Source organism: Rattus norvegicus, chromosome 5 (assembly GCF_021556685.1).
Source record: "Rattus norvegicus strain SHRSP/BbbUtx chromosome 5, alternate assembly SHRSP_T2T, whole genome shotgun sequence".
NCBI lineage: Eukaryota > Metazoa > Chordata > Mammalia > Rodentia > Muridae > Rattus > Rattus norvegicus.
This window is the reverse complement of record NC_141538.1, coordinates 159,935,226-159,962,519: the sequence shown is the minus strand read 5'-3', so window position 1 is coordinate 159,962,519 and position 27,294 is coordinate 159,935,226. Positions and strand designations below refer to the sequence as shown.

The window sequence follows — 27,294 nt, the reverse complement described above, 5'->3', positions numbered from 1 at the left end:
AGTTTGAGGCCAGCCTGGTGTACAGAGTGAGTTCTAGGACAGCCAGGACTACACAGAGAAATCATGTCTCACAAGAAGGAAAAAAAAATCGTGATAAATTTCCTTAATGTCATCAGGGCTGGCTTGTAGCTCAGTTGGTAAAGTTCATGCTTAGCACACATGAAGCCCTGGCACTGTGTACAGCAGACATGGCGGTACACGCCTGTAATCTCAGCACCTGGGAGTTGAAGGCAGGAGGATCACAAGTTTAAGGTCATTCTCTGCTAGAGCAAGTTCAAGGCCAGCCTAGGCTACAAGAGACCTGGACTCAAAACAGAGATCAACAATCTGCAAAAAAAAAAAGGGGCGGGGGGTGGAGTAGAGAGATGGCTGATTAAGAGCACTGACCGGTCTTCCAGAGGTCCTGGGTTTAATTCCCGGCAACCACATGGTGGCTTACAACCATCTGTAATGGGATCTGATGCCCTCTTCTGGTGTGTCTGAGGACAGCGACAGTGTACTCACATATAATAAGTAAATCTTTAAAAAAATAAAAAAAAAAAAGAGAATCTGCTGAGTTTCAAGTTCGAGTTATTGCAGTCATTTAAAACTGCTTTGTTCGGTCCCCAGCTCCGAAAAAAAAAAAAAGAACCAAAAAAAAAAAAAAAAAAAACTGCTTTGTTTACATTAAACGTGTTCCACAGAACCTCCCTGCCCTGCACCCCAGGGGCTTCCATCAAGGTTCCTATCGCATCCTTTTAGTCCTTGGTCACTGTGACCCCATAGTGACCTCTCTGGAAACCCTTCCACATGGCTTCTGCGGCATTCACTGTCCTACATGACTCTCAGTCGCCTTCCTGACATTGTCATGTATCACCAACCCCCTCAGCCTCTGGGCTTCAGCCACAGCGGACTGCTCAGTGGTGGTCCTGCCTCTGGACCACACCTGCCGTTGCCCCAGCATGCTTGCTGGCTGTGTGTGAGGTTTCCGGGCAATGCTGAAAGTAAGATGGTGTCTGACCCACATGTGGACTCTGCTGTTCGTCTGAAGGGGCCTGGGCTTGGTTATAGTTCTCAAGTTCTGCGAGGGCTCCTGTGGAGCCCCTGGTCAAGCAGTGCTCAGACACCCTCTTCCTGACCTCAGCGTCCAGCATGGCTGCCGTGCCTCTCAGCCCACTTCCCCACCACCTCCTGGACAGCGCCCCTTTAATGTCTCCTGGTCGAGCACCACCTGATCTATGAATGGAACCGTTCAGTGGCTGGGACCTGAAACCTAGAATGACCACTATTTCCACTTTCTTACACATAGCCGCTCACCCACTGAAGAACCCCTGGACACTGTTTTCAGATCCTCAGTCTGACCCCCTCTCAGTCCCTCCAGCACCACGGCTGTCATGGTGCCACACCTGCATGATGACCGGGATTCTCCCAGCCACGCTTTCTACCTCCACTTGGCGTCCACAGTCCAGTGTGTCACACAAGAGCCGGTGATGTGCATCTGGTCACCCTATCTCCTGGTGGTTAAACCGTTAGGGGGTCCCACTAAACAGGAAGTGAAATATGGATGGAGTCCTAACCCAGCCTGTACGTGGTTTGGCTCTCGACTCCCATCGTAGCCTCCTCTTGCTCACATCCTGAGCCCAGCCATGTCAGCCCCTCACTGCTGGTCCCGCCTCCGGACCTTTGCACCTGCTCTGGGACACGAACACCCCTCCCTGAGGAGCCTCAGTGATCATCCTCAGACAAATCATCCCTGGCCCAGAACTAATAACAGGCCCGTGCCCTTCTTTGCTTTAAAATAATACTTATCACTCTCCGTTGTATCAGATGTATGGTCACATATGGTTTGTCACTAGCACGCAGTGTGTTACAAACTCCAGGACTTTGTAGATTTCTGTGAAGATTGGCCTCTGAGGCTACGGGCATAGCCAGTGTAAGTCTGGTTGTTTGGCACACACAAGGCCCTGGGTTTGAGCCCCAAGATTGCCAGATTGGGATACAGAGAGATTTCATACCCATGCATACTAGGTACTTAGTGATTTTAATTGAACTATGTAACTCGCGAAGACGTGAACCACCAGCTTCTGGCCTCTGCTGAACCGACCTTAGGAGACACTGCTCCCAGCTCAGCGATCACAATGTGCTGCTTGCCACCTCTCTCGGGACCTTAGGCCATGGGCCAGCATCCTTTCTCTACACAGAGCCAGATAGGATCTACTTAACTCTGTCACGGTGGCACCAAGGCAGCGCAGATAACACAAGCAGACTGGTGTGCCCTGCCAAGTCTGAAATCTGTCTTTTCCCAGAGGACATCCTCTGAACAGTAGTTGAATTCTTCCCAGAAGTGGGGTGCTCCTCTGTGAGTCTCAAAGGAGAGGCACAAGGAGGGAGAGCCGTGGGACCATGGTCTCCAACATTCTCTGACCATCATCCAAGAAACAGGTTCAAATCTATAGGTTTTTAAGTTTTTACTTTTTTTTTTTTTTTTAAGATTTTTGTGTATACAGTGTTCTGCCTGCATGCATGCCAGCATACCAGAAGAGAGCGTCAGATTCCATTACAGATGGCTGTGAGCCACCATGTGGTTGCTGGGAATTGAATTGAGGACCTTGGGAAGAGCAGTCAGTGCTCTTAACATCTGAGGCATCTCTCCAGCCCTGATTTATTTATTTTTACTTGTGTGTGTGTGTGTGTGTGTGTGTGTGTGTGTGTGTGTGTGTGTGTGAATGTTTTGCCTGCATGCATGTATGTGGATCACATGTGAGCCAAAAACAAGACACACACTCGCTTGGGCCTGCTTGTGACACTGGATGTGCCATCTCAAGTTCCTGCTGTTTTGGTTTCTCCCAACTTGACGGGCTGTGACCTGGAATTGTGAGCTAGAAAAAAATCCTTCCTTCCAAAGTTGATTTTCGTCGGGGTATTTTATCAACAATAACAGAAATGAAACTAGGTCACATGCACACAAATTAAATTTTTTTGTTAAAAAAAAGGGAAGAGAAGAGTAGGAACCATTGCTGATAAAAAATAATAAATACTGAGAGCGGAGTTAACCATCTTCACACCACAGGGCATATTTAGCCGGAGGCTACGCCGTTGGTATAACTGAGAACACAAGTTTGTTGTGGTTCATTATCTCAGCTAACGTTTATCTGCTTGATGCTTACCAGCTATGCTGAGCCTCTCGGATGCTTTTTATTACCCGATCCCCTAAACGAGCAGCATCCAGCAGGACAGCCTGCCGTGATGGCAGGGCCTTGGATCTGCACTGCCCAGGACAGAGCTGCTGGGCTCAGGAGGCCCGTGCTGCTAGAGTTGATATTTTGTTTCCTTTAAGTTAGCTTAAATTTCCTTTTGTTTTTAAGATGTGCATTGTGGGGGCTGGGGATTTAGCTCAGTGGTAGAGCGCTTACCTAGGAAGCGCAAGGCCCTGGGTTCGGTCCCCAGCTCCGAAAAAAGAACCAAAAAAAAAAAAAAAAAGATGTGCATTGTGTATGGTGCTAGAGATTGAGTTCTGGCCGTGTGTGTGTGGGTGCTGGTAAGTGCTCCCCCACTTCAGCCATCTCTCCAGCCCTTAAGGTAACTTTAAATAGTCACTTAAGGCCAGCAGGCACTGGACTGGACTACTCGTCTCTAAAAAAAAATCCCTTGGACTAGTTTTTTTTCCAAGGGGTTGGAGGGTTTGTTTCAAGACATGATTTCTCTGGCTGCTCTGGAACTCACTTACAGACCAGGATGACTTCGAACTCACAGATTCACCTGCTTCTGTCTCCTGAGTTCTGGGATTAAAGGTGAGGGCCACCAGCACCCGACTTCCCCTTTAACTTACTTTAAAGGGGAGAAAAAATGAGCAGGGAGTCAAGTAACTCTCTGAGGTGTGCCACAGCGTGCCAGGGCCAGGCTTACCTCCCACTTCCTGCCTCAGACCCCCGTGTCATTGCCGTATGCGTTCTTACAGTTTCTAATTACATATTCATTTGATATGTGTGGGGTGGGGTACACACACGCTGTGGCACATGTCTAGGGCTCAAAGAACAGCTTAGGACAGTCAGTTCTCTCCATCTACCCTGTGGCTATGGAGGATTGAACTCAGGTCCTCACGCTTGGCAGCAAGCCCCTTCAATGCTGAGCCGTGGTGTGTTTTTTTTTCCCCCCTAAAAAATGGTATTATGTTATAGGTTGCTCTCTGAGTCATGAAATCACGTGTAGATTTGCAACTGTGCAATTCTGCAATATGTGCATATTTACAATGTATAGATATGTATGACATATCTAGAGATACCTGTCGGATTTCCCAAGGGGTCCCAAGGAAGACCTGAGAAAATGGGGACCAGGCCTGTGTTCATGGGTAGAAAGACTAGACAGTGTGAGACACCATCTCTCCACATGAATAGTCTTTGGCTTCAGCATAATTCTATTATAAATCCAATATGAGGCTGGAGAGATGGCTCCGCAGTTAAGAGCACTGGCTGCTCTTCCAGAGGTCCTGAGTTCCATTCCCAGCGCCCTGGCGGCTCACGACTGTCCGTATAACTGATGCACACGCGGGCAAAACACCCCTGCACATAAAATAATTTTTGAAAAAGCCCGAAATAGGATGGTGATAAACTTTGATTGTGAGAGAATGTCTTGGGGTTAACAAAGTGGCTGGGCACATAACGGCGCTTGCCCCCCAACCTGATGGCCCGAGTTGAATCCCCCGATCAGATCCGTAGAGTCAAAGGAGAGAACCAGCTCCAGTAAGTTGTCCTCTCGCTTCCATATCAGCACACGTGCCCCCTATAAGTAAATGGTGGCTGGAATAACAATTTTGTAAAAGAATATCTGGATGGGGCTAAGCAGATTTCTGCCCGTGTCCAAGGGCTGAGGAAAATGGAGATAATTAAAGAGGACAGGCATGGAAAGACCAGACTGACAACGCAGAGTGATCTAGATGAATGGAAAGAGGTTGGGCCATTAATAAATGTGGAAAATGGGTCACCCATCTAGAACTAGTACAGGTGACTCTTAACTTCATGCCCAAAGACCTAAACACAGAAGACAAAGGTCTGGAGGGATGGGGTAGTCAGCGACAGAGCCTCTCGAGTGGCTGTCTCGCCTAGCGAGGACTCAGTTGTCAGCACCACTCAATAAGAAACGAGAGGGGATGGGGTTGGGGATGTAGCTCAGTGGTAGAGCACTTGCCTAGCAAGCACAAGGCCCTGGGTTCGGTCCCCAGCTCTGAAAAAAAGAAAAGAAAAAGAAAGGAGAGGGGCTGGAAGGGTGGCTGAGTTGAGCAGCCATGACCCCAGCTCAGACTCAGCACCCACTTAACAAGCTGGGCATAGCCGCACGCCACTGTGACCGCTGCTGTAAGGACTGTAGGCAGGAGGATGGCTGCCAGCCCAGCCTGAAAACATGAGCGAGGAGGGTTCAGGGAGGGAACAGAAAAAGCAGGGGCGGTAGAGGGGAACACACAACCTGTCTCCCTGGCCTTTGTACAGGAGCACAGGCACACATGTGTGAGAGTACATTTGCCACATGTGTACATGACACGTCCATAAACAGAGTCAAACCGGGACACAGAACATTTAAAAACTATTGACAAATGTGATCATATGAAAGCGAAGGTTTCCTCAATATGAAAGGGAAAAAAGACACTGGAGACAGCAGTACATAACATCAAAGAAATGCAAAAAGTCAATCAAAGAGCTGGTGTGGGGATGCACTGTCGGGGGCAGAGGCAGGTGGGGCTCTGTGACTTCGAAACCACCATGGTCTGCCTTGTTCCCAGCCAGTCAGAGCCTCGAGACCCTGTCAGTCAGGAGTGGTAGCAGTACTCAGTAACAAAAATAAGCCGGCCAGTTGTGACGCTGCATGTTCTCAATCCCAGCACTGGGAGGCTGAAGCAGGAGAATCCCACGTTTGAGGCTGACCTAGCGACAGAGTGATACCACGTCCGGGGGTGGAGAGGGAGAGGAGACCAAGAAACCAGAACTTGGCACTGGTGTGACAATATGATGTGACACTAATGTGTGCAAGAATGCCTTCAGAGGACTGGAGAGATGGCTCAGTGGGTAAGAGCACTGACTGCTCTTCCAGAGGTCCTAAGTTCAATTCCCAGCAACCACATGGTGGCTCACAGCCATCTGTAATGGGATCCGATGCCCTCTTCTGGTGTGTCTGAAGACAGAGACAGTGTACTCATATATAAATCTTTTAAAAAAAAAAAGAAAAGAAAAGAAAAAGAATGCCTTTGTGAGGGGCTGGCAAGATGGCTCCTGGGCTAGGAGCACTGGCTGCTCTTTTTTTTTTTTTTTTTTTTTTTTTTTTTTCGGAGCTGGGGACCTAACCCAGGGCCTTGCACTCACTAGGCAAGCGCTCTACCACTGAGCTAAATCCCCAGCCCCTGCACTGGCTGCTCTTACAGAGGACCTGAGTTCAATTCCCAGCACCAACATGGTAGCTTACAGTCATCTGTAACTTCCGTTCCAGGGGATCCAATGCCCTCTTCTGGCCACTTTATAGATAAAAGCAGTCATATACATTAAATTAATTAATTAATTAATTAATGATAAAAATGTAAAGTAGCCAATCGGGACTCATTTAAAACGCAAGGAGACAAAAATCCACCTTCGGCCGCTGTCTATGTACTACATTGTAAATTAGTCCATCCTCTCTCTGCCCTTCTGCCTGCATGAGAAACGGGCAGACCCTTTGGGACTGAATTCTGTCCCTGGTCAGCAGGACTGCTGGGCTTGTTCCGGGTCACAGAGAAGAGGCTACTTTTGTTGTGGGAGTTCAATGGTTGGCCTCCCTCCAAGGGCATGTGCTCCCTGGTGTGGCCAATCCATCCCAGCGGCTGCTTCCAGAAAACGCTTGGGAATGGAGTGGTCCCAGGAGCTTAACCCACCTCAGTGTGTGGGGATCTTTGCTCTTTTCTTGCATTTTCCATCTGGGCCACTGGGAGGAGTGACAGGACTGGAGGGCTCTGCTCTGGCTGCATAGCACGCTGTCCTGCCCATTAGGCTAACTCCCCTCCTGCATCAGCCTGGTGGGCTGGGGGGTGCTTCAAAGCACCTCCTCTAGGGGTTGGGGATTTAGCTCAGTGGTAGAGCGCTTGCCTAGGAAGCGCAAGGCCCTGGGTTCGGTCCCCAGCTCCGAAAAAAAGAACCAAAAAAAAAAAAAAAAAAAAAAAAGCACCTCCTCTGTGGTCTCAATCTTCTCCCCTTCCCTTCCTTTCTCTCTTCCCCCCTCCCTCCCTCTTCCTGTCCGCCTCTCCCTGTCCCTCTCTTGAGCCCTGGGAACAGAGTCCTTCTTGGCACAGGGCTTGACACAAATCTGGCACACACCTAGATGTGGCCATGTTCCTCGGGTACATCTAATGTCAGCCTCTGGCAGGAAAACCATCAAAGCAGATGACCCAGCCTTTCAGACCTTGGTGTGTATAGAGGGCAGTTCCGAGCAGGGCCTACACATTAAATAAATGATTTAAAAAAATAAAAGAGCAATTAGGAATCTTTTAAAACACTTTCAGGTATTACCAACGTGCATGCGTGTGTGTGTGTGTGTGCGTGCATGCGTGCGTGCATATCTATGTGTATCTGTGCCTATGACTATTTGGCTTATATAAATACCACGGTGTATGGTACCCAGGCTGCAACTGCAGCCTATGCCCTCCTCTCCCAAAGTTTAGCGCCCAGCACCAGAAGTTGGCCATCCCTCACAAGGCTACCTATGCAAAGCCCTCCTGACAGTCTTTGTCCTCAGGACCTCACGGCAAGATCAGGGCCCAGCAGGGCAGTTGCAGGCTGACAGCTGGCCCTGGCAGGATGTCATATACCTGGAGCGCTCCTCCTCAGCGCTGTTTTCTGTCTTTTCAGCTGCAGAGCTACTTCGCAGCATGCGAGGACGAGACCCCTGCCATCCGGAACCACGACAAGGTCCTGCAGCGCCTGTGTGAGCACTTGGACCACGCCCTGTTGTACGGGTGAGTGCTGAGGGGGCCAGCACAGGGACCATGATGTCCTCCAGAGAGGAACTCCTGTTCTTGTCTGCCCGTCTTCTTTGTCTTCTCACGTCTTCTTTGTCTTCTCACGGGAGGAGACTGGGTGTGAAGCACCCAGTTGCCTGAGGCAGCCCGGCTCAGGCCCAGCACTGCTGTTCTGTCCTCACAGATTGCAAGACCTGTCCTCTGGCTACTGGGTGGTCGTGGTCCATTTCACCCGCAGAGAGGCCATCAGGCAAATTGAAGTGCTACAGCATGTGGCCACCAACCTGGGGCGAAGTGAGTAGAACCACAGGCCAACCGTGCTCTCCCTCGGGGGAGCTTGGGGCTCAGGTCCTGCCCGGGTCAGCCTGAGGCAGCTGTCTGCCTTGTAGTGTCCAGTGGCAGTGGGGGCTAAAATGCCAACGCCTTCCGCAAAGCCTCATTTTTTTTCCCCTGCATGTGACAATTTGTGGACGGGTCACTGATGAAGCAAAGGGGAACGAGATACACAAGGAAACCTTTGGAGGCCCGGGCCAAGTGTACATATCAGAAACAATATGTACATATCAGAGTGTACATATTAGCCTGTAGGGTTGGGGCAGCATTCTTAACCATCTCAGAAAGTCACTGACCACCACCGCCGCCGCCGCCGCCGCCACCAGCACACCCTGCCTTCTGCGCTCTTACTCTCCTGGCCAATCACATGCTAAGGCCTGAAAGGCTGTTGGGTTACCTAGTTCCTCTCTGCCCCTCATCTTGCAAATAAAAAGCAGTTGCCAAGCTGCTGAGTCACTCCTGGCTCCTCTGCAGGCCGCGCCTGGCTCTACCTGGCTCTCAATGAGAATTCCTTGGAGAGCTACCTTCGCCTGTTCCAGGAGAACCTGGGTCTGTTACAGAAGTACTATGTCAGGTAAGTAAGTGTCTGGACTGCGGGTCCCCAGCTCCCTAAGCCTCCTGTCACACAGAGACAGAGGCCTAGCTCAGTGTCACCCACTGAGGGCTATCACAGTGGAATACATGGGTCTTACTGGCAGTCTGAGGCCTCCTCCAGTAAGAGTCTTGTGTCTGCCCTGGCCTCAGACTGACTAAACGCCCAACACTTGCCTACCCGTTTGCTAAGGACACTTCAGGGACAGTGTAGCAGCCACCGAGAGCCTGGTAAGCCTTATTCCAGGCCCATCTCTGGAGACATTGGCAAGCTTCACAGCCAGTCAGAGAACAGGAGAGACAGAGGAGTGGGCGTGGCTGAATGTGCTGGGGGTCGTCCAGGGGTGGGCTGTCCTGTGTCCAACTTCAACACCATGTGCTTCCTGGCGAGGGGGAGCCAGGCTGGTGACCAGACTCAGAAGTCTCCAGTTGTTTTTTTCTCTCTTGCAGGAATGCCCTGGTCTGCAGCCACGATCACTTGACTCTCTTCCTGACCTTGGTGTCTGGGTTGGAGTTTATTCGGTTCGACCTGGATCTGGTGAGATGCCTTGGCTCTTGGTACTGGAGGGAGGGAAGGGAGGGAGCACAGAGAACTCCATTTTCTCCTTCTGGAGCTTTCTGGGTGTGGCTGAGCTTGGCTAGGCCTGTTTGTTCAGATAAAGGACGCCTTTAGGGTCAGCAGGATTGGATGGAAAGGGGACTCTCGGCTTACTCATGGCCAGAATTCTTGCTTCAGTGTTTCTTGGCCTTTCTACCCATCTGGGGAAGTGGCACATTGTCTGAAGTGTCTTAGCTCAGAAGGACTTTACCTCTGTGTCTAAGAGGTGAGGACAGGTGTCCTTGGCTCTGTGCTTCTCTACAGAGCAGCTATGATTCCTTTTGAAATTCTCAAGCTTCCTTCATGGCCATGTGTTGTATAGACCCTTGTCTTAGTTAGGGTTTTACTGCTGGGAGCAGATACCATGACCAAAGCAAGTCTTATAAAGGACAACATTTAATTGGGGCTGGCTTACAGGTTCAGAGGTTCAGTCCAATATCATGCAAGAACATGGCAGCATCCAGGCAGGCATGGTGCAGGAGGAGCTGAGAGTTCTACATCTTCATCTGAAGGCTGCTAGCAGAATACTGGCTTCCAGGCAGCTAGGTTGAGGGTCTTAAAGCCCATGTCCACAGTGACACACTCCAACAGGGCCACACACTTCTAATAATGCCACTCCCTGGTCTGAGCATATAGAAACCATCATAGACTCTCTTGGGTCCACAGGGCCTGAGACAGACAGACAGATAGATGGGTGGATGGATGATAGATGATAGATAGATAGATGGATAGATAGATAGAGAGATAGAGAGATAGAGAGATAGATAGATAGATAGATAGACAGACAGACAGACAGACAGACAGACAGGCAAATGGATTGATGGATCGATCGACCGATGGATATCCCTATACTAAAGTTTAACTTGTAAATTATGCACAGGGGTGAGAGAGATGGCCCAGTGATTAAGGACATGGACTGCTTTTGCAGAGGAACCGAGTTTAGTTCCCAGAACCTGTGTATGAAACAGGCTCACAACTGCCTGTAACCCCAGCTCCAGGGGATCTGACACCCTCTTCTGGCCTCAAGAACATTGGACTCACAAATGCACATACCCCGACACTAGCACGTGTAAACACACACTTAAAATACAATCTTAAAAACAAAGCTACCGGGCTGGAGAGATGGCTCAGTGGTTTAGAGCACTGACTGCTCTTCCAGAGGTCCTGAGTTCAATTCCCAGCAACCACATGGTGGCCACAGCCATCTGTGAGGGGATCTGGTGCCACGTTCTGGATGTATATACAGCAGAGCACTCACTCATACATTAAGTGAATAAAATTAAAAAAAAAATACTCGCCCCAGCCACCACCACACACACATCATGCACAGAAAATAAAAACAAGTAAATAATTCTTTATTCAGACAGGATCTCACTAAGTAGCCCAGGCTAGCCTAGAACTCACATAGATTCCTGCCTCTACCTCCCATGAGCTGGTATTAAAGGCGTATACCACTATGCCTAGCTTCTAATTTTTTGAAAACGTATCAATTGTTTATTTCTGGAAGTTTCCATTTAGTATTTCCAGACTACAGTAACAATCATAGCGAGCCAAACTGCAAGAAGATGAGAGTCCGAGGACAAAGCCAACCCCAGAGAGGCCAGAGCATCTCATAGACCTGGGTTCCACAAGATTAGGGAGCTGCCCCATTCCAGCCACACCCCTCCCCACTCCCCATCATGGGATTCGGGATTCGGCCAGAGAAAGCCAGAGTCTAAAGCCAAGAGCTAGCAAGAGAATGTTGCCGGTCTAGATGGCTCTCTCCTTTCTTTTTTTGTGGTGTGACGATGGAGACCCCGCCTTGCGTGCCTTCAGGCAGGCAATGCTCTGCTGACAAATGGGACACATCTGTGGGGCACACTCGTGGTCTTAGGGCTGTTTCCTTATTCTTTGGGGGAAGTTATTTCCTAACTCATGAAGCACATGGATTTCCCTAAGAGCATGGGATGCCTCTGTGTGGTGTGTGGTGTGTAGAGGTGTGTGTGTGTGTGTGTGTGTGTGTGTGTCTGTACTGCTCTGTGTGTGTGTGTGTCTGTACTGCTCTGTGTGTGTGTATGTGTGTGTGTGTGTCTGTACTGCTCTGTGTGTGTGTATGTGTGTGTCTGTACTGCTCTGTGTGTGTGTGTGTGTCTGTACTGCTCTGTGTGTGTGTGTGTCTGTACTGCTCTGTGTGTGTGTGTCTGTACTGCTCTGTGTGTGTGTGTCTGTACTGCTCTGTGTGTGTGTGTATGTGTGTGTGTGTCTGTACTGCTCTGTGTGTGTGTGTGTGTCTGTACTGTTCTGTGTGTGTATGTGTGTGTGTGTCTGTACTGCTCTGTGTGTGTGTGTGTGTGTGTGTCTGTACTGCTCTGTGTGTGTGTGTGTCTGTACTGCTCTGTGTGTGTGTGTCTGTACTGCTCTGTGTGTGTGTATGTGTGTGTGTCTGTACTGCTCTGTGTGTGTATGTGTGTGTGTGTCTGTACTGCTCTGTGTGTGTGTGTCTGTACTGCTGTGTGTGTGTGTATGTGTGTGTGTGTCTGTACTGCTCTGTGTGTGTGTGTGTGTCTGTACTGCTTTGTGTGTGTATGTGTGTGTGTGTCTGTACTGCTCTGTGTGTGTGTGTCTGTACTGCTCTGTGTGTGTGTGTCTGTACTGCTCTGTGTGTGTGTGTCTGTATTGCTCTGTGTGTGTGTATGTGTGTGTGTCTGTACTGCTCTGTGTGTGTGTGTCTGTACTGCTCTGTGTGTGTGTATGTGTGTGTGTGTCTGTACTGCTCTATGTGTGTGTGTGTCTGTACTGCTCTGTGTGTGTGTATGTGTGTGTGTGTCTGTACTGTTCTGTGTGTGTATGTGTGTGTGTCTGTACTGCTCTGTGTGTGTGTGTGTGTCTGTACTGCTCTGTGTGTGTGTGTGTCTGTACTGCTCTGTGTGTGTGTGTGTCTGTACTGCTCTGTGTGTGTGTGTGTCTGTACTGCTCTGTGTGTGTGTGTCTGTACTGCTCTGTGTGTGTGTGTGTCTGTACTGCTCTGTGTGTGTGTGTCTGTACTGCTCTGTGTGTGTGTATGTGTGTGTGTGTCTGTACTGCTGTGTGTGTGTATGTGTGTGTGTGTCTGTACTGCTCTGTGTGTGTGTGTGTCTGTACTGCTGTGTGTGTGTGTATGTGTGTGTGTGTCTACTGCTCTGTGTGTGTGTCTGTACTGCTCTGTGTGTGTATGTGTGTGTGTGTCTGTACTGCTCTGTGTGTGTGTGTCTGTACTGCTCTGTGTGTGTGTGTGTCTGTATTGCTCTGTGTGTGTGTGTGTGTGTTTGTCTGTACTGCTCTGTGTGTGTGTGTGTCTGTACTGCTCTGTGTGTGTGTGTATGTGTGTGTGTCTGTACTGCTCTGTGTGTGTGTATGTGTGTGTGTGTCTGTACTGCTCTGTGTGTGTGTATGTGTGTGTGTGTCTGTACTGCTCTGTGTGTGTGTGTGTATGTGTGTATGTGTCTGTACTGCTCTGTGTGTGTGTGTGTGTGTGTGTGTGTGTGTGTGTGTGTGTGTGATCCCCATTTTCCCCTCCTGGTTCTGGTGACTGCTTCCCAAGCCTTGTTTGCTGCCTGTCCCCCAGGTTCCTAGTCAACATCCCTCCCTCCCTCTGCTCTTTCCCCAGGATGCCCCGTACTTAGACCTGGCCCCATATATGCCTGACTACTATAAACCTCAGTACCTGCTGGACTTTGAAGACCGCCTTCCCAGCTCAGTCCACGGCTCAGACAGCCTGTCCCTGAACTCCTTCAACTCTGTCACCTCCACCAACCTGGAATGGGATGACAGCGCAATTGCCCCATCTAGTGAGGGTAAGCGGCTCCGGGGCAGAAGGAACCAGGCCTGTGCCCTGAAGCATCCTCCAAGGAGCCTGACAGAGCATGATGTCTCCCTCCTGGTGTTTGGGATTTGCAGTTGAACAGAGCTGGTCATTTCCACGATCTACATTTCTTCAGTTTCTGTGGTAGCCTAAAAAAAAAAAGCAGAAATTAGGCTTTCTGAACCTTACTAACTTTTCCAGAAGTTTCTAACCTCATGCCCAGGGGCAAGGAGAGATTCACAGCAATGTTCCCTGGAAACTCTTGCCCAAATCGGGCTGTGCACTAGCTGCCTGGAGAGGGTTGTCCTGCAGGGTGTTCTACAGAGAGGCTGAGCAAACTCAGGAGAGACAGACAGGTGGCCTGAGGGGCCAGTACCAGCACAGTGTCTTGGGCAGTCCCTGCTCATGGGTCAGAGAGGGCTGCACCTGTCGTGAGCCATAGATGGGTTCCTTCATCTCAGATCAGTTGTTAGAAACCCGAGACTTTCCTCAGACCTTAGGCCTTGGCCCTCACAAAACTCGCCTTTGCCCTACTTCAGTGAGATCAAGGACGCCCTCGTTCACTCAGCCTCACCTCTGGGGGTTGGGGGGTCAGATACTCAGTTCCTCTGGACCTGTTCCCCGGAGAACTGACCCTCCTCATTCTTTGGTCTGCTTGTGCCATGGGTCATATGCCCGACTTTGAGATTTGCCCTTAGTGAGGCCTGCATTGCAGGAGCTAGCAGTGTAGCTCAGTGGGTAGAATGCTGGCCTACTGTGTGTGAAGCTCTGGGTTCAATCCCCAGGACTGCATAAACCAAGCCTGGGGCCAGTGAGATGGCCCAGTGGCTAAAAAGCACAACAGGCAAATCTGACCACCTGACTTTGATCCTGGGGACCCACCATGTCGGGAGAGAACTGAATTTTGAAGCTCGTCCTCTGATTTACACACACACACACACACTCTCGCGCGCGAGTGCGCGCATGATAGGGGGCTACCTGTCATCCCAGCACTTGGGAGGTAGAATTAGGAGGATCAGAAGTTCTAGGTCTTTCTCTATATGTAGCAAGTTGAAGACCAGTCTATACTGAAATCATGTTTCCAAAAATTAGTAATAAAAATACTCGCACTGCTCGTTAGTCTATGGTACAAGTGCAGAGGCCATTCAGACTCTTTGTCTGGGCCTCATAGACATCCTAGAGGAGGACTCAGAGGGACAGACCTTGAAGAAGCAACCAGGCCATACATGAATGGAGGTGTCCCCCCCGCCCCCCGATAAGCTCAGCAATTTATACTCTAACTCAAGGCAGAAGGACAGGACCTCGTTACCCCAAGAGCCACAGAGGGAAGGAAGGCAAGGAGTGGAAACTCAGTTTCTTTTCTGCTAGAACGGGCTCTGAGTTGGGAAGGAGTGGCCCTGAGGGCAGCCAAGGTCACGGTTGCATGTTAGAGAACGTGCACTGAGTCCTCGTCTCTCTCCTCCCATGTCTCCCACCCTCTGCCCCGACGTCCGACGTCCCTCCACTGCCTGTTTCTAACCCTGAGTTTTATCCCTCGTTTTTATAGATTATGATTTTGGAGATGTGTTTCCAGCAGTGCCGTCTGTACCCAGCACAGACTGGGAAGGTGGGACAGAGTCCTCTGTGACCCTCTTTTCCTGTTTGCAACGTTCCCTCGCCAAGCTTGCCGCATGTTTCAGAATCCGCTCCTTATTACTTATAACAATGTCCGTGGTCATAGCGACGCCACCGCTGGTGTTGGAGTAGGTGGAATTCTGCTGCAGTAGGGAACTTGGCCCTTAGCCTGGGAGCTCTTCTCTCAGGGAGTCTTTCTGCCTTCCCATGGGGGCCTCAGGAGTCACTAGTGACAGTGGTACACACACCAGGCCACCTGCCCGATTCCAGTCCCAGTCATTATGAAACAGTATAGGTCAGTGGCCTGGCTCTGCAGAGTGGAAACTGGAAAAGTGATGCTTTGAGATACAGGGGTTGTGAGCTCTTGTCTACCCTGTGAGTATTTGGGAAGAAGAGGAGGCTTGGTCCTTTCAGGCTATCCCTAATGGACTGAGGAAACTGCCCGGGCATAGCTAAAACTCCCCTACAGGAAGAACCAGCAAGATGGCCTGGCAAACAGAGGCCCTTGGCATCAAACATGACCACATGAATTCTATCCCTGGGAGCTACATGGTGGGAGGAGAGGACTGATTTCCCCAAGTCAGCCTCTGACCCCTGCACACACCCACGGCATCCTCTGACCCCTGCCCCACTTTTTTTTTTAAAAGATTTATTTATTTATTAGATATAAGTACACTGTAGCTGTCCTCAGACACACCAGAAGAGGGCATCAGATCTCATTACAGATGGTTGTGAGCCACCATGTGGTTGCTGGGATTTGAACTCAGGACCTCTAGAAGAGCAGTCAGCGCTCTTAACCACTGAGCCGTCTCTCCAGCCTGCCCTGCCCCAAGAATAAGTCAGTGTGGAGGTTCTCCTTGGAATTTTACAGCAGATTAGCTTCCTTCACTGCCCTCTGAACATCAGCATTGCGGGGACATTTTTCTACCTCCGAAGGTTGTACCACTTACTCAGAGCATGGTCTGTGTTTGATATGGTAAATGTTTGCTCCTTAAATCTGAGGCTGTTCCAGATCCCCTTCCTAAAGAGCCCCTGCCCTGGGGACCCCTTCTTGCCTGAGGTGGGGGTCCCTCTGAGCAGTGGGAGAGAGCTATTTCCCATGTGATTGATGTAGTGTGTGAACCAGCTTAACTTTGAGAGACATGGGGTCCAACATTGAGATAAATCGTGTCGCTCAGCTGAGCTTTGAGGGGTGTGTGTTTGAGCCCAGGTGGCATGAGACCCGGAATTCCACCTTAACTTCTTTTCTCCTCTTAGCCTCTTCTGAAGCCCAATGTCAGCATTGGCTTCTCCCTCTGATTCTAACCACTAACCCTCTCCTGACACTTTTTGCAGTCACCTGACAGGCAAGCCCCGACCTTCTGACCTTCCTTTGCAGCTCCTAGATCCTTCCTAGATCTTGCCCAGAAACTAGTATTCCAGCTTGCTCGGGCTGGACAGAACCAGTCAGATTCACTGCAACAGTGACTTCCCAACTTCCTGAGCCCTGGAGAGTTCCCTGGCTCCCTGAGGCACTCACCTAGCCGAGGCCCCACTGTCTCCTTCAGCAGAACTTGGGGGTGTAGTTCCAAACTTGGGGTCCTGAGCAGGACTGGACAGGGTGTTCTATGGTGTTAAGGGTCCAGCCTTAACACCTACTGTGTTCTGGGGTCTGTTTCCTGGCCTCTCATGACCCCTCCAGGAGCAGCTGCAAGTGTTCAGGGGAGGGAGGGGGAGATGAACTCTGTCCCTGTGCTGTCTGAAGGCCTGGCTTCCTTCCTCCGAGAGCTAGGCTCCCAGATCAGTCAGGGCTACATAGTGAGAAGTGACATCCCACACCTTAAAAAGGAGAAGAAAGGCAGCCACTTAAGAGAAATGAAGCACAGTGTCAGCCAACAGGCCCCGGCCCTTCCAGTGGCTTGGGGACGTGTGTTCCTCCCGCCCCTGCACAGGTGATGGTATTTACCTGTGCCCACAACTAGAGTGTGAGCGGCCGTTAGCCCTCACCCAGGCTGTCCCTCTGGCTGGTCTCAGCTCTCCGCCTGGGCGGTTCCCATCTGCCACCAGGGAAATGGCCCCTGTACTCGCCACCCACGATGGTGCTCCCTGCCTACCCGTTCCAGTGAGGTAGGCTAGAAGGGTTTGGAGGGGGGCAGTTAGAACAGTTCCTCACTGGAAGGCAGCATCCTCCAGCTCGCCCAGAGAGGGATACCTGGCTCTGTTGCCCGAGAGTGTTGTTGGGTCTGGGGGAGAAAAGCCAAAATGTCTGAAGAGCCTGCAGTGTCCTGGGGGCAGCCCCTCATACCCCTTACTCTCTGTATTCTCATCTTTCACCTCATCTGTCACGTCGGGTCCTGTGTTTCCTCCCCAGCGTCCCTCCTCTGTGCTCCTCAGGTCCGCGCTTTCCTGTTCTCTGTCTCTTCTGCTCCTCTTGTGTCCTTTGTCCCCTACTGTCTGTGGCGGAGCGGGGCTTGCAGAGGACTTTGGGAATCATTTCCCCCAGGGAGTGGTGTGGTGTTGAGGGGCTGCTGGGGATCCCTAATCCTTGTGGGAGAGAGGGTTCTGAGGTGATCCTAGGAGGTACGCAACCCGTCTCCTCCTGGGGGCCCAGCCACCCTGGGAAACATCAAAATCACCCTGCCCCGGGCGTAGGCCTAGAAGCTGTTTGACATTGTGGACCCTTAACTGAACTTGGCTGAGTGTGAGTACTAAGGGTTCCAGTGACAGACAAGAGGGTGTCCCCAGGAGTCGGCTCCAAACGAATCGATTCCATGTCCTAAGGGTTGGGGCCTCTGCTTTTGAACTAGGGCCACTGTGGTCAGGCTTCCCCGGGAGGAACTTGCCCACCTCCCCTGAGATAAGGCCTTCTCTGGGGTCCAGCTGGTGGCTGACAAGGCTGTCTGTGTCCTGTCTCCTTGTCCTTGCAGATGGAGACCTCACAGATACCATCAGTGGTCCCCGCTCTACTGCTTCAGACCTGACCAGTAGCAAGGCATCCACCAAGAGCCCCACCCAGCGCCACAACCCCTTCAACGAGGAGCAGGCGGAGAGCGCGTCATCTGAGACCACCCCCGTGCACACTACCTCTCAGGAGAAGGAAGAGGCCCAGGCCCCAGACCAGCCAGATGCTTGTACAGAGCTTGAAGTTATCAGGTCAGCAGGGAGCGGGCCTGGGAGAAGGTGGGCAAGTACCTGGTGCCCAGTGTCCACCTCTGGGCTTACTGTGTAGTCCAGGGCAGACAGAGGCTTCCCCAAGGGCAGGGGGAGTCTCTGAGACGGTATGTGATATTTATAAACTCTTATTAGTTCCTAATCAGCTTAGCACAACTACTGGGCAGTTATCCCTAATCGATTTTTCTCTATTGGCTCACTAGACTGGCTAGTGGTTCCCAGCTTCCAAAGTTCACACCAGCAGGCCTGGCTGCTCTCTCCGTTCTGTCACCTAGAATTTGTAGGCTTGCTTGGAAGTCCTTCATGATTGTCCCTCCCCGCTCTCTGCCGCCAGCAGGACACCTTAGGTCTCCCACCTTGCACTGCCCGGGGACCACACACCCCCAGGATTGCCTCTTTGACCCAACCCATTTCCCTCAGTGGGTACTTAAGTGTTACCTCCCTCCCTGTCCCTGCTCTTGCAGGGTCACCAAGAAGAAGAAGATTGGCAAGAAGAAAAAGACCAAGCTGGATGAGGAAGCAAGCCCACTGCACCCCAACTGTAGCCAGCAGAAGTGCGGTCGGCAGGGGGACGGTGACGGACTTGTGGGTACCCCAGGCCTGGCGCGGAACTGTTCGGACACCATACTTGCCTCTCCACAGGAGCAAGGGGAAGGGCCCGGCAGTACCGCCGGGAGCTGTGAGCACTCAGAGCTCAGCCAGATGGGTTTGCTGATCCCCGAGATGAAGGACACCTCCATGGAGTGCCTAGGACAGCCCCTGAGCAAGGTCATCGACCAGCTTCATGGCCAGCTGGACCCTAGCACCTGGTGCTCCCGTGTCGAGCCCCCGGATCAGTCCTTTCGGACCGGCTCTCCCGGGGAGGCCCCGGAGAAACCGCCATTTTGCGACTTTAGTGAGGGGCTTCCAGCCCCCATGGACTTCTACCGGTTTACAGTCGAGAGTCCAAGTACTGTTGCACCAGGTGGCGGCCACCATGACCCTCCAGGGTCTAGCCAACCGCTGCATGTTCCTGGTAGCCCTGCGCCTGCTCTCCAAGAAGAAGAGGGAGGAAGAGGAGAGGGACAGACATCTCAGCCCCTAGAGGACCAGCAAGGGAAGGAGATTCAGGAGCCAGAGCCTCAGGAACCAGACAGCCAGTTGCCGCTGGTCAGCCAGGAGCCTGGGCCTGAACCTGTGTCCCAGCCTGAACCTGGAACCCAGGAAACTCTTTGCAAGCTCAAGGGAGACCAGCCCAGTCCTTGTCTGAGCAGTGCTGAGGACTCCGGGGTAGACGAGGGCCAGGGTAGCCCCTCAGAGATGACGCACCCCTCAGAGTTCAGGTGAGGGCTGTGTGCAGGATCTGCAGTCCATCAGGGACGGCTGGTCTAGCCTGCTGTGGGAGGTGGAAAGGAAGGTGACCTCCTGCCTGACCCCTGCTCCTCCCTACCCTTGTTCCTGACACAGAGTAGACAACAACCACTTGCTCCTACTCATGATTCACGTCTTTCGAGAAAATGAAGAACAGTTGTTCAAAGTAAGTCCCGGAACCAAACCGGGGAACCATCAAGCGGCACGGAAAGGCGGGTTGAGTCGCCCACACTGTTCAGTGCGCATGCGGGTCCCACGGGGCGGGAACTCAAGCTGATCACGGTTTGCCTCGGCCCCTAGATGATCCGGATGAGCACAGGGCACATGGAGGGTAACCTACAGCTGCTCTACGTGCTACTCACAGACTGCTATGTCTACCTGCTTCGGAAAGGTGCCTGCCACCCGATGCCAGGGTGGGTGGGGCCGGGCTCCTTCCCAACCCCCACCGTAGGCTTGAATTAATAACGAAGCGTCCGGAGGGAGGTATTGCTAGCTGGGCTGAGCACCCTGTCTGTCATTCTGCTACACCATCACTTCCTTTTGCAGGGCAAGAAGGGCTGGGTCTCTGAAAATGGGCCTGGGGGGGGTGTGGGGAGGGGCAAGAGGCCAGCGAGAGTAATAGGCATTCCGGTCTCCTCTCTCAGGGGCCACAGAAAAGCCATACCTGGTGGAAGAGGCTGTTTCTTACAATGAACTTGACTATGTGTCGGTGAGTGCAGGCTCTGCAGTTGGTGTGCCCACGGAAGTACAGGGCTTCTCAGGCTACCCCTGCCTAGAGCTGTAGCACGCAGGCGACAGGTGCCAACGTCTACAGAGGCTTCTGTACTTGTGCTGGAGACGGGAGTTAAGGGTGAAGATACCTCTTCCCGCACTAGATCTCTGACCATCTTCCCTAACTCATCCAGACCCTAGTCTTGGTCAGAGGCTTTAGTAGTGACCCCAAACATGCGGTTTCTCCCTTCCCAGTCCCAGCCAACCCTTAGTACGCACGCTCCTCCTGCCGGGCGGTGGCCAAGTCCTGTGTGTTTTCTGGCAGGTTGGCCTGGACCAACAGACTGTCAAGCTGGTGTGCACCAACCGCAGGAAGCAGTTTCTGCTGGACACGGCCGACGTGGCCCTGGCTGAGTGAGTGTCAGCCCCTGCCCCCCAACAGGACAGGAGAATCAGCATCTGCCATGGGCATGGCCCTGGCTGGGGGTAGAAGGAGACACCAATCTGTTCCCCCAAGAGCCTGCGGCCTGCTCAGAGAGGCAGGGAAGTGGACAGTCACTGACCGACTGACTCACGTCAGCTCAGGTGACCTCAGCCCCTCAGGACCCACGGAGAGGACGGGGGCTGGTGTGAGGTCCAACGGGAGGGGAGGCACAAGAGCTGGGCTGCTGTCCGGGTGTGTCCTGGACTACGGACATGGGGATCCCAAGTGAGAAGGTCATTTCTATTCCTATATTGGAGTGGTTGGATCCTACTGTCCAGCTGTCCGGGTAGCCTACTGTCAGAATCCAAGGCTACTTGGACATTAGGGATGGTCAGGCCTTTTCTGTCGTGCATGGCTCTGACCCCATCATTGCCTGCTGCTGCCCAGCACCCTCAGCCCCTATTTCTTGTGAGCTCTAATGGCCAGGCATTCTCAGGACAAAGCCAAGGACCTATCCCCAGGACCTGTCCTCTGACAGCAAACTGTGCTCCCCGAACAGGCTGTTCTTGGCGTCTCTGAAGTCAGCCATGATCAAAGGTTGCCGGGAACCACCCTACCCCAGCGTCTTGACTGATGCCACCATGGAGAGGCTGGCGCTGGCAAAATTTGTCGCCCAGGAATCCAAATGTGAGGTTAGTAGCTGGTGAGGAGACCCAGTGACACTCCACTGGCCTGCCCTGGTTTTAAGACTAACTTAGAAAAAAAAAAAAAAAAAAAAAAAAGACTAACTTAGTTACGCCCGAGGTGTTTCCCAGTCACCTCATGGGAAGTGGAACTGGGTTATGGGTAAGCTGAGGCTTGACCTCCGCTCTGCCAAGGCCTCACCTACTTGGTCTGTTGCCTCCACCCCCAGGCATCCACTGTGACCGTGCACTTCTACGGACTTGTACACTGGGAGGACCCCATGGAAGAGGCCCTGGGCCCTGTTCCTTGCCAGTGCTCACCCGCTGAGGGCACGATCACCAAAGAAGGCATGCTCCACTATAAGGCCAGCACCTCCTACCTGGGCAAAGAGCACTGGAAGGCCTGCTTCGTGGTGCTCAGGTGGGAGCCCCAGGAGCTGTGGGCCCAGGCAGGTGTCAAGTCCCTAGCGAGAAAGGCCCAAGGGCGGGTGCCCCCTTTTCCACCGCGCTGTGGGGTCACCCAGAGATATAGAGCTTCTCTATACAGCCACGCTCAGATGCCTTCCTCACCCCTCCATAGAAAGCGGGTCCCTGGTCCCCAGCCAGTATACAGGGAATTCCTGGGATCTCCTTAGCCAGGCCTCACTTCACTGTAACTGTGACCCTGTAGCAATGGGATCCTCTACCAGTATCCTGATCGCACTGACGTCATCCCCCTGCTCTCCGTGAACATGGGGTAAGTGTCCCAGGAGAAGGGAACTGTGCAGGTGTCATGACTGGGTGCCCTGCGTGGAGGTCAGCTATGACTGCGTCTGAAGCTTGCGGTTCCGTTCACCTCCTCACCTTATCCTGTAACCCTGACTAGTGCCTTGTGCTTTGCAAACTGTTAGGCGCTGGGGATGCCTGATGAACAAGGAGGTGCCCTTTAGCCTAGGAAAGGGAACCCTTTCCCAGGAATTCCAGCCAATGAGGGGCGGGCTGTGGAGGAAGTGGGCGGGCGGGCGGGCGGGCAGTGGTTCTGAGCAGGTGCAGTGAGTGGCTTTGTACTCTTTCCTCACCATTTTTGGGAACCCCAAGGGCTCTTGGTAATTCTGGAAATACTGGTTGTCAGATAGAGTGGCTCACTTCCAATCCAGTGTGGGATAGAAGCAGGAGGATCAGAAGTTCCAGGTCGTCCTCTACTATAGGGCTACGTCACACCCTGTCTTAAAAGAAAAAAAGGTGGGGGGGAGGCTGTTTTACACACACACACACACACACACACACACACACACACACACACAAACCCGTGGGCTAGCCAAGCATATGCAAATGTCCCTAGAGCCCAAGGCCCAGTGACTGCACACCTGCACACCCCTGCCCACCTTAGGGTCTCCCACTCCTGCCTCCGCCCTCCCATTTCACGCTCTTCCTCTGGCCCAGTGGGGAGCAGTGCGGTGGCTGCCGGAGATCCAACACCACGGATCGGCCCCACGCCTTCCAGGTCATTCTGGCTGACCGGCCTTGCCTGGAGCTAAGCGCCGACAGTGAGGCCGAGATGGCAGACTGGATGCAACATCTTTGCCAGGCCGTATCCAAAGGAGTAAGCCCATCTGCGCCCACCACCATCTGCCCAGCCTGGTCCGCCCCCACCCCAACCGCCACCACCACCAGGCGGCCGCCCCAACCGCCACCCCACCCCGACCACTACCCCACCCCCATGGCACCCCCATTAAACTACTGAGGTAGACTCTACAGGGGATTCCTGGTGCAGGCCACCCTGGAGAAGCAACCTGCCTCTCTCACCTTCTGCCAATGTCCAGGTCATACCCCAGGGCATAGCTCCCAGCCCCTGTATCCCTTGCTGTCTGGTGATCACGGAGGACCGCCTCTTCACATGCCACGAAGATTGCCAAACCAGCTTCTTCCGCTCCCTGGGCACAGCCAGACTGGCGGACATCACTGCTATCTCCACTGAGTTAGGCAAGGAGTACTGTGTCCTGGTGAGTGGGCAGGGACGGGCGCACAGGCTCTGCCGGAGGAAATCCCCGCATATTCACCTAGAATCTGCTGCTCCTAGGAGTTCTCCCAGGATAGCCCCCAGCTGCCGAAGCCCTGGGTCATCTACATGAGCTGCACTTCCGAGTTGGACCGGTTCCTGACCGCCCTGAGCTCTGGGTGGAAAGCCATCTACCAGGTACCAAGGGTTCTGAGGACAGCAATTTGTCACCAACTCTAGACAGACAGAAACTTAGAGCTAAAAAAAAAAAAGCAAGCTCCACTGTCAACAGGTCTGTCAAAACTAAAAATACCACCAGGAGCTGCCATTCCTGAGCTGAGTCCCAGTCACTGTGGGACTCTTGGCGGACCTGGTGAGATGTAAGACAGGCCCTTCCCCCTCCCAGAGCTGCAGGAGCAGCCCTGGAGAAGTAGCGACTTCTGTTTGGTTTGGTTTTAAAACAAGGTCTTACTATGCAGCTCTGGCTAGTCTTGAACTCACAGGGAAAAATCTATGTCTGGCTCCTGGGATCAAAGGCATGAGCCACCACACCCAGGGAGAGGTACTGCTTTATGCACGGTGCTCCCTGCACCCTGTCATTCTGGGGCAGCTTGAAACTGAGCTAGAAACTGAAAACAGTCATGGACAGATCCCCTCACCCAGTGAATCCCAAGTAGACCTGAGAGCTGGGCCTTGAGGTCTGTGTGCCGAGCAGAGGGGAAACTCACAACACGGAAGATGTCCCAAAGGGCTATGTGGGGAAAGCAGCCTGCAGCCCTTGTGCTTTCTGCTTGTCCATAACAGGTAGACCTTCCTCACAAGGCAATCCATGAAGCTTCCATCAAGCAGAAATTTGAAGATGCCCTGAGCCTCATCCACAGCGCCTGGCAGCGGAGCGACAGCCTCTGCCGCGGCAGGGCCTCCCGGGACCCCTGGTGCTGAGGCTGGGCAACCCTGTGGGCAGGCGGGAAGGAGGTGTGCTGACCAGCCTCTGCACTGTGGTGTGCCGCCATGGCGTTTCAGAGCCAGGGGCCAACAACCCACTCCTGCCTTGGGGTGGCAGAACCACTTAGTGTGGCTGGCGTGAGAGAGGAATTCAGTCAGTGCCTGGCACCACAGGCATCCTGCCCGATGGTAGTGACTAGAGGTCACTGGGGCAGACGGTCTGAGCCCTGTGGGCTCCGTAGACACTTGGTGTCCCCGGCCACCACTTTAGTCCTCACCATCTGCTCAGGGTGGCGGAGAGAAGGATAGTATCCGTTGAAGGGGGAGCAAAGAGACCAGGAGGATGGGCGTGCTGTCTTCCTCTCTTGGGTCAGGGGCCTGGGCGGATGGTCAGGGCCCCCTGGGGTCCTGAGTGCCCAGCCACCCTTGTTCGTTTTTGAACACTGTCCCCACTGCACAGGGAAACGTGAGCACTAGGTATCTGTGCATGCCCCCTCTCACGAATCCACCCCATGCACAGCAGCCTGTCTCGCACAGCCTGGGCCCAGCCGGCAGCTCTCCATGGCTAAAAGGGGCCCTGCATGTCCATAGCCCTGCCTTTCCTCTTCCTCAAGTACAGCAGAGCTCGTAGGACCACAGATCAGTTGTTCCTCTTGTCAGGAGCAAAAGACAAGGGCTGAGAGAGGGAGCAGAGTCCATGAGCACAGTGTCTTCTTTGACACCTGACAACCTACCCCTGCTTGGCCAGAGCTAGCCCTTCCTGAGGTCTCTATTAGGTCCCTTGAGGGACAGACAGGTCAGGTGGATTGGGTTTTGTTTTTTAAAATAAAATTGATGTTATATTGCTGAGACTTGTCCCTGACCCTCTTTCAGTGAGAGGTAGGTGGGGCTCTCAGTCTGGGTCACACACGCACACACGCACGCACGCACACACACGCACACACGCACACAAGAAGAATCAGCTCCAGGTTGGCCTAGGCTGTTCCATGGCACTGCTGCCTGGAGGAGAAAGTCCCTCGAAGTTCCTGTGCCTTCCGGTTTCCTACATGGCCACCACAAGAGGGAGCCTGGTGGCTTGGTTCTTAAGGAAAACTGAGAGAAACACCAGGATTACTCCTCTCCTCATGAGGGCCCGGTCACTCCATTCCATCCCACACAGGGACTCTGAAGTTTTGAGTGAAAATGGTTGGGGCACTAGAAGCTGGGGACACAGGAGGGGTGTGGACCGCCTTTCATTGGATGAAGCAGACCATTTTTTAAAAATTTATTTATTATATATAAGTGCACCATAGCTGTCTTCAGACACAGCAGAAGAGGGCATCGGATCACATTACAGATGGTTGTGAGCCACCCCGTGGTTGCTGGGATTTGAACTCAGAACCTCAGGAAGAGCAGTCAGTGCTCTTAACTGCTAAGCCATCTTTCCAGTCCTGAAGCAGGCTTTTCACTCGGCAGTCACCCAGAGGCCGTTCTGGAGTGACCCTCCTGTAATGGGCAGCAAGTACCACCTCCACAGTCTGGTTCCCTACCGTCGTGAGCAGTGAAACCAGGAAATGGAAAATTCTAGAAATAAGCCCTTGTACGGTTTTTAAATATGTGCACAGGTTTGCATACTGTTTGCAGCCTGCACAGATTTGGCTCATCCGGCTGTCCAGCCTGTCTGCTTTGTACACCATCAGGCACCTGGTTTTCACATCGACTGGGGGTGGAGCAGGATTTGTGTCCAAGTAACCCTTCTTTTATCCCATAATGGCCCCCAAAGTTGCCCTCGGTGTCATGCATGTTCCCGCTCTCACACACATGCACACATACAGGATAACCTAAGCCATATAGTGAGACCCGGCCTTTAAAAAAGTCATTGACATCAGTGGTGTTTTCTGGGTACTGCACACCTTTAACCCAGCATTTGGGAGGCGGAGGCAGGCAATCTCCATGAGTTCCAGGCCAGTCAGAGCTACACAGAGAAACCCTGTCTTTAAAAAAGAAAAAAAATTAAAAGAAAAAAGAAAAAAATGGGGGCTGGAGAGATGGCTCAGCAGTTAAGAGCACTGACTGCTCTTCCAGAGGACCTGAGTTCAAATCCCAGCAACCACATGGTGGCTCACAACCATCTGTAAAGAGATCCGATGCCCTCTTCTGGTGTGTCTGAAGACAGCTACAGTGTACTTGTATATAATAAATGAATAAATCTTTAAAAAAAAAGAAAAGAAAAAATGTAACAGGATTGGAGAAATTGTTCACGTTTGGGGCACCGAACTAGCTCTTCCAGAGGGCCTGGGTTCAATTCCCAGCACCCACCCACATGGTAGTTCACACTCACATGTAACTCCAGTTCCAGAGTGTGCAGCACCCTCTCTGGCTTCCATGGGCACCAGGCACAGGTGCACGCGTCCGTGTGCACACACACACCTCACACACAGGCAAAGCACTCATATACATACAAAGTAAGAGACGCAGTAGGCATGCATCTGCGTGTTTGTGCTGTCAGTACTGGGGGACAGAGGCAGATGGAGCCTGCTGTGGTTTTGGAGGTGACCTGGGCAGCCCAGTGAGCCCCTGAGAAAGAGACACCATCACACACAAAACTGAACAATGTCACCAATGGTTCTTCAGGGCTCCGGGGTCCCTTACATTCACTCTTGTTGACATGGGACTGTAGAGATGGGCGTGGCGGCGCACACCTTTAATGTGAGCGCTTGGGAGGCAGAGGCAGGTGGAGCTCTGTGTGTTCCAGGCCAGCCTGGTCTTCACTGCTAGCGTCGGGCCAGCCAGGGTTACATAGAAAGACCCTGTTTTAAAAACCAAACAAAAAAGATGTTAGGTGAATAAACTTTTAAAAAAGAAAGAAAGGGGGTTGGGGATTTAGCTCAGTGGTAGAGCGCTTGCCTAGCAAGCACAAGGCCCTGGGTTCAGTCCCCAGCTCCGGAAAAAAACAAAAACAAAAAAAAAGAAAAAAAGAAAGAAAGAAAGAAAGAAAGAAAGAAAGAAAGAAAGAAAGAAAGAAAGAAAGGAAGGGGCCGAGAGATGGCTCAGTGGTTAAGAGCACTGACTGCGCTTCCAGAGGTTCTGAGTTCAAATCCCTGCAACCACTGCATGGTGGCTCACAACCATCTGATGCCTTCTTCTGGTGTGTCTGAAGACAGCTA

At 52.3% G+C, this 27,294-nt stretch overlaps 1 protein-coding gene across 3 annotated transcripts in view; it reads left to right on the top strand.

Annotated features, from left to right (window-relative positions):
• Plekhm2 (pleckstrin homology and RUN domain containing M2) overlaps nucleotides 1-24,997 on the top strand; it is a 39,143-nt gene extending 14,146 nt beyond the window's left edge. Inside the window, exons 2-20 of one of the 3 annotated variants that reach the window (XR_015619756.1) lie at nucleotides 7,842-7,948; nucleotides 8,136-8,245; nucleotides 8,759-8,858; nucleotides 9,326-9,413; nucleotides 13,099-13,285; nucleotides 14,840-14,899; nucleotides 17,814-18,039; nucleotides 18,522-19,379; nucleotides 19,504-19,573; nucleotides 19,708-19,798; nucleotides 20,052-20,116; nucleotides 20,444-20,703; nucleotides 21,102-21,234; nucleotides 21,456-21,646; nucleotides 21,896-21,961; nucleotides 22,648-22,807; nucleotides 23,028-23,207; nucleotides 23,285-23,401; nucleotides 24,008-24,997. Coding sequence is in view for 2 of the 3 variants with exons in the window: in NM_001191767.1 (NP_001178696.1) it covers nucleotides 7,842-7,948; nucleotides 8,136-8,245; nucleotides 8,759-8,858; nucleotides 9,326-9,413; nucleotides 13,099-13,285; nucleotides 14,840-14,899; nucleotides 17,814-18,039; nucleotides 18,522-19,379; nucleotides 19,504-19,573; nucleotides 19,708-19,798; nucleotides 20,052-20,116; nucleotides 20,444-20,532; nucleotides 21,102-21,234; nucleotides 21,456-21,646; nucleotides 21,896-21,961; nucleotides 22,648-22,807; nucleotides 23,028-23,207; nucleotides 23,285-23,401; nucleotides 24,008-24,145 (3,036 nt within the window). In the remaining variant the exon portion in view is untranslated. 3 annotated transcript variants of the gene reach the window in all.
• Nucleotides 24,998-27,294: the final 2,297 nt, after the last annotated feature.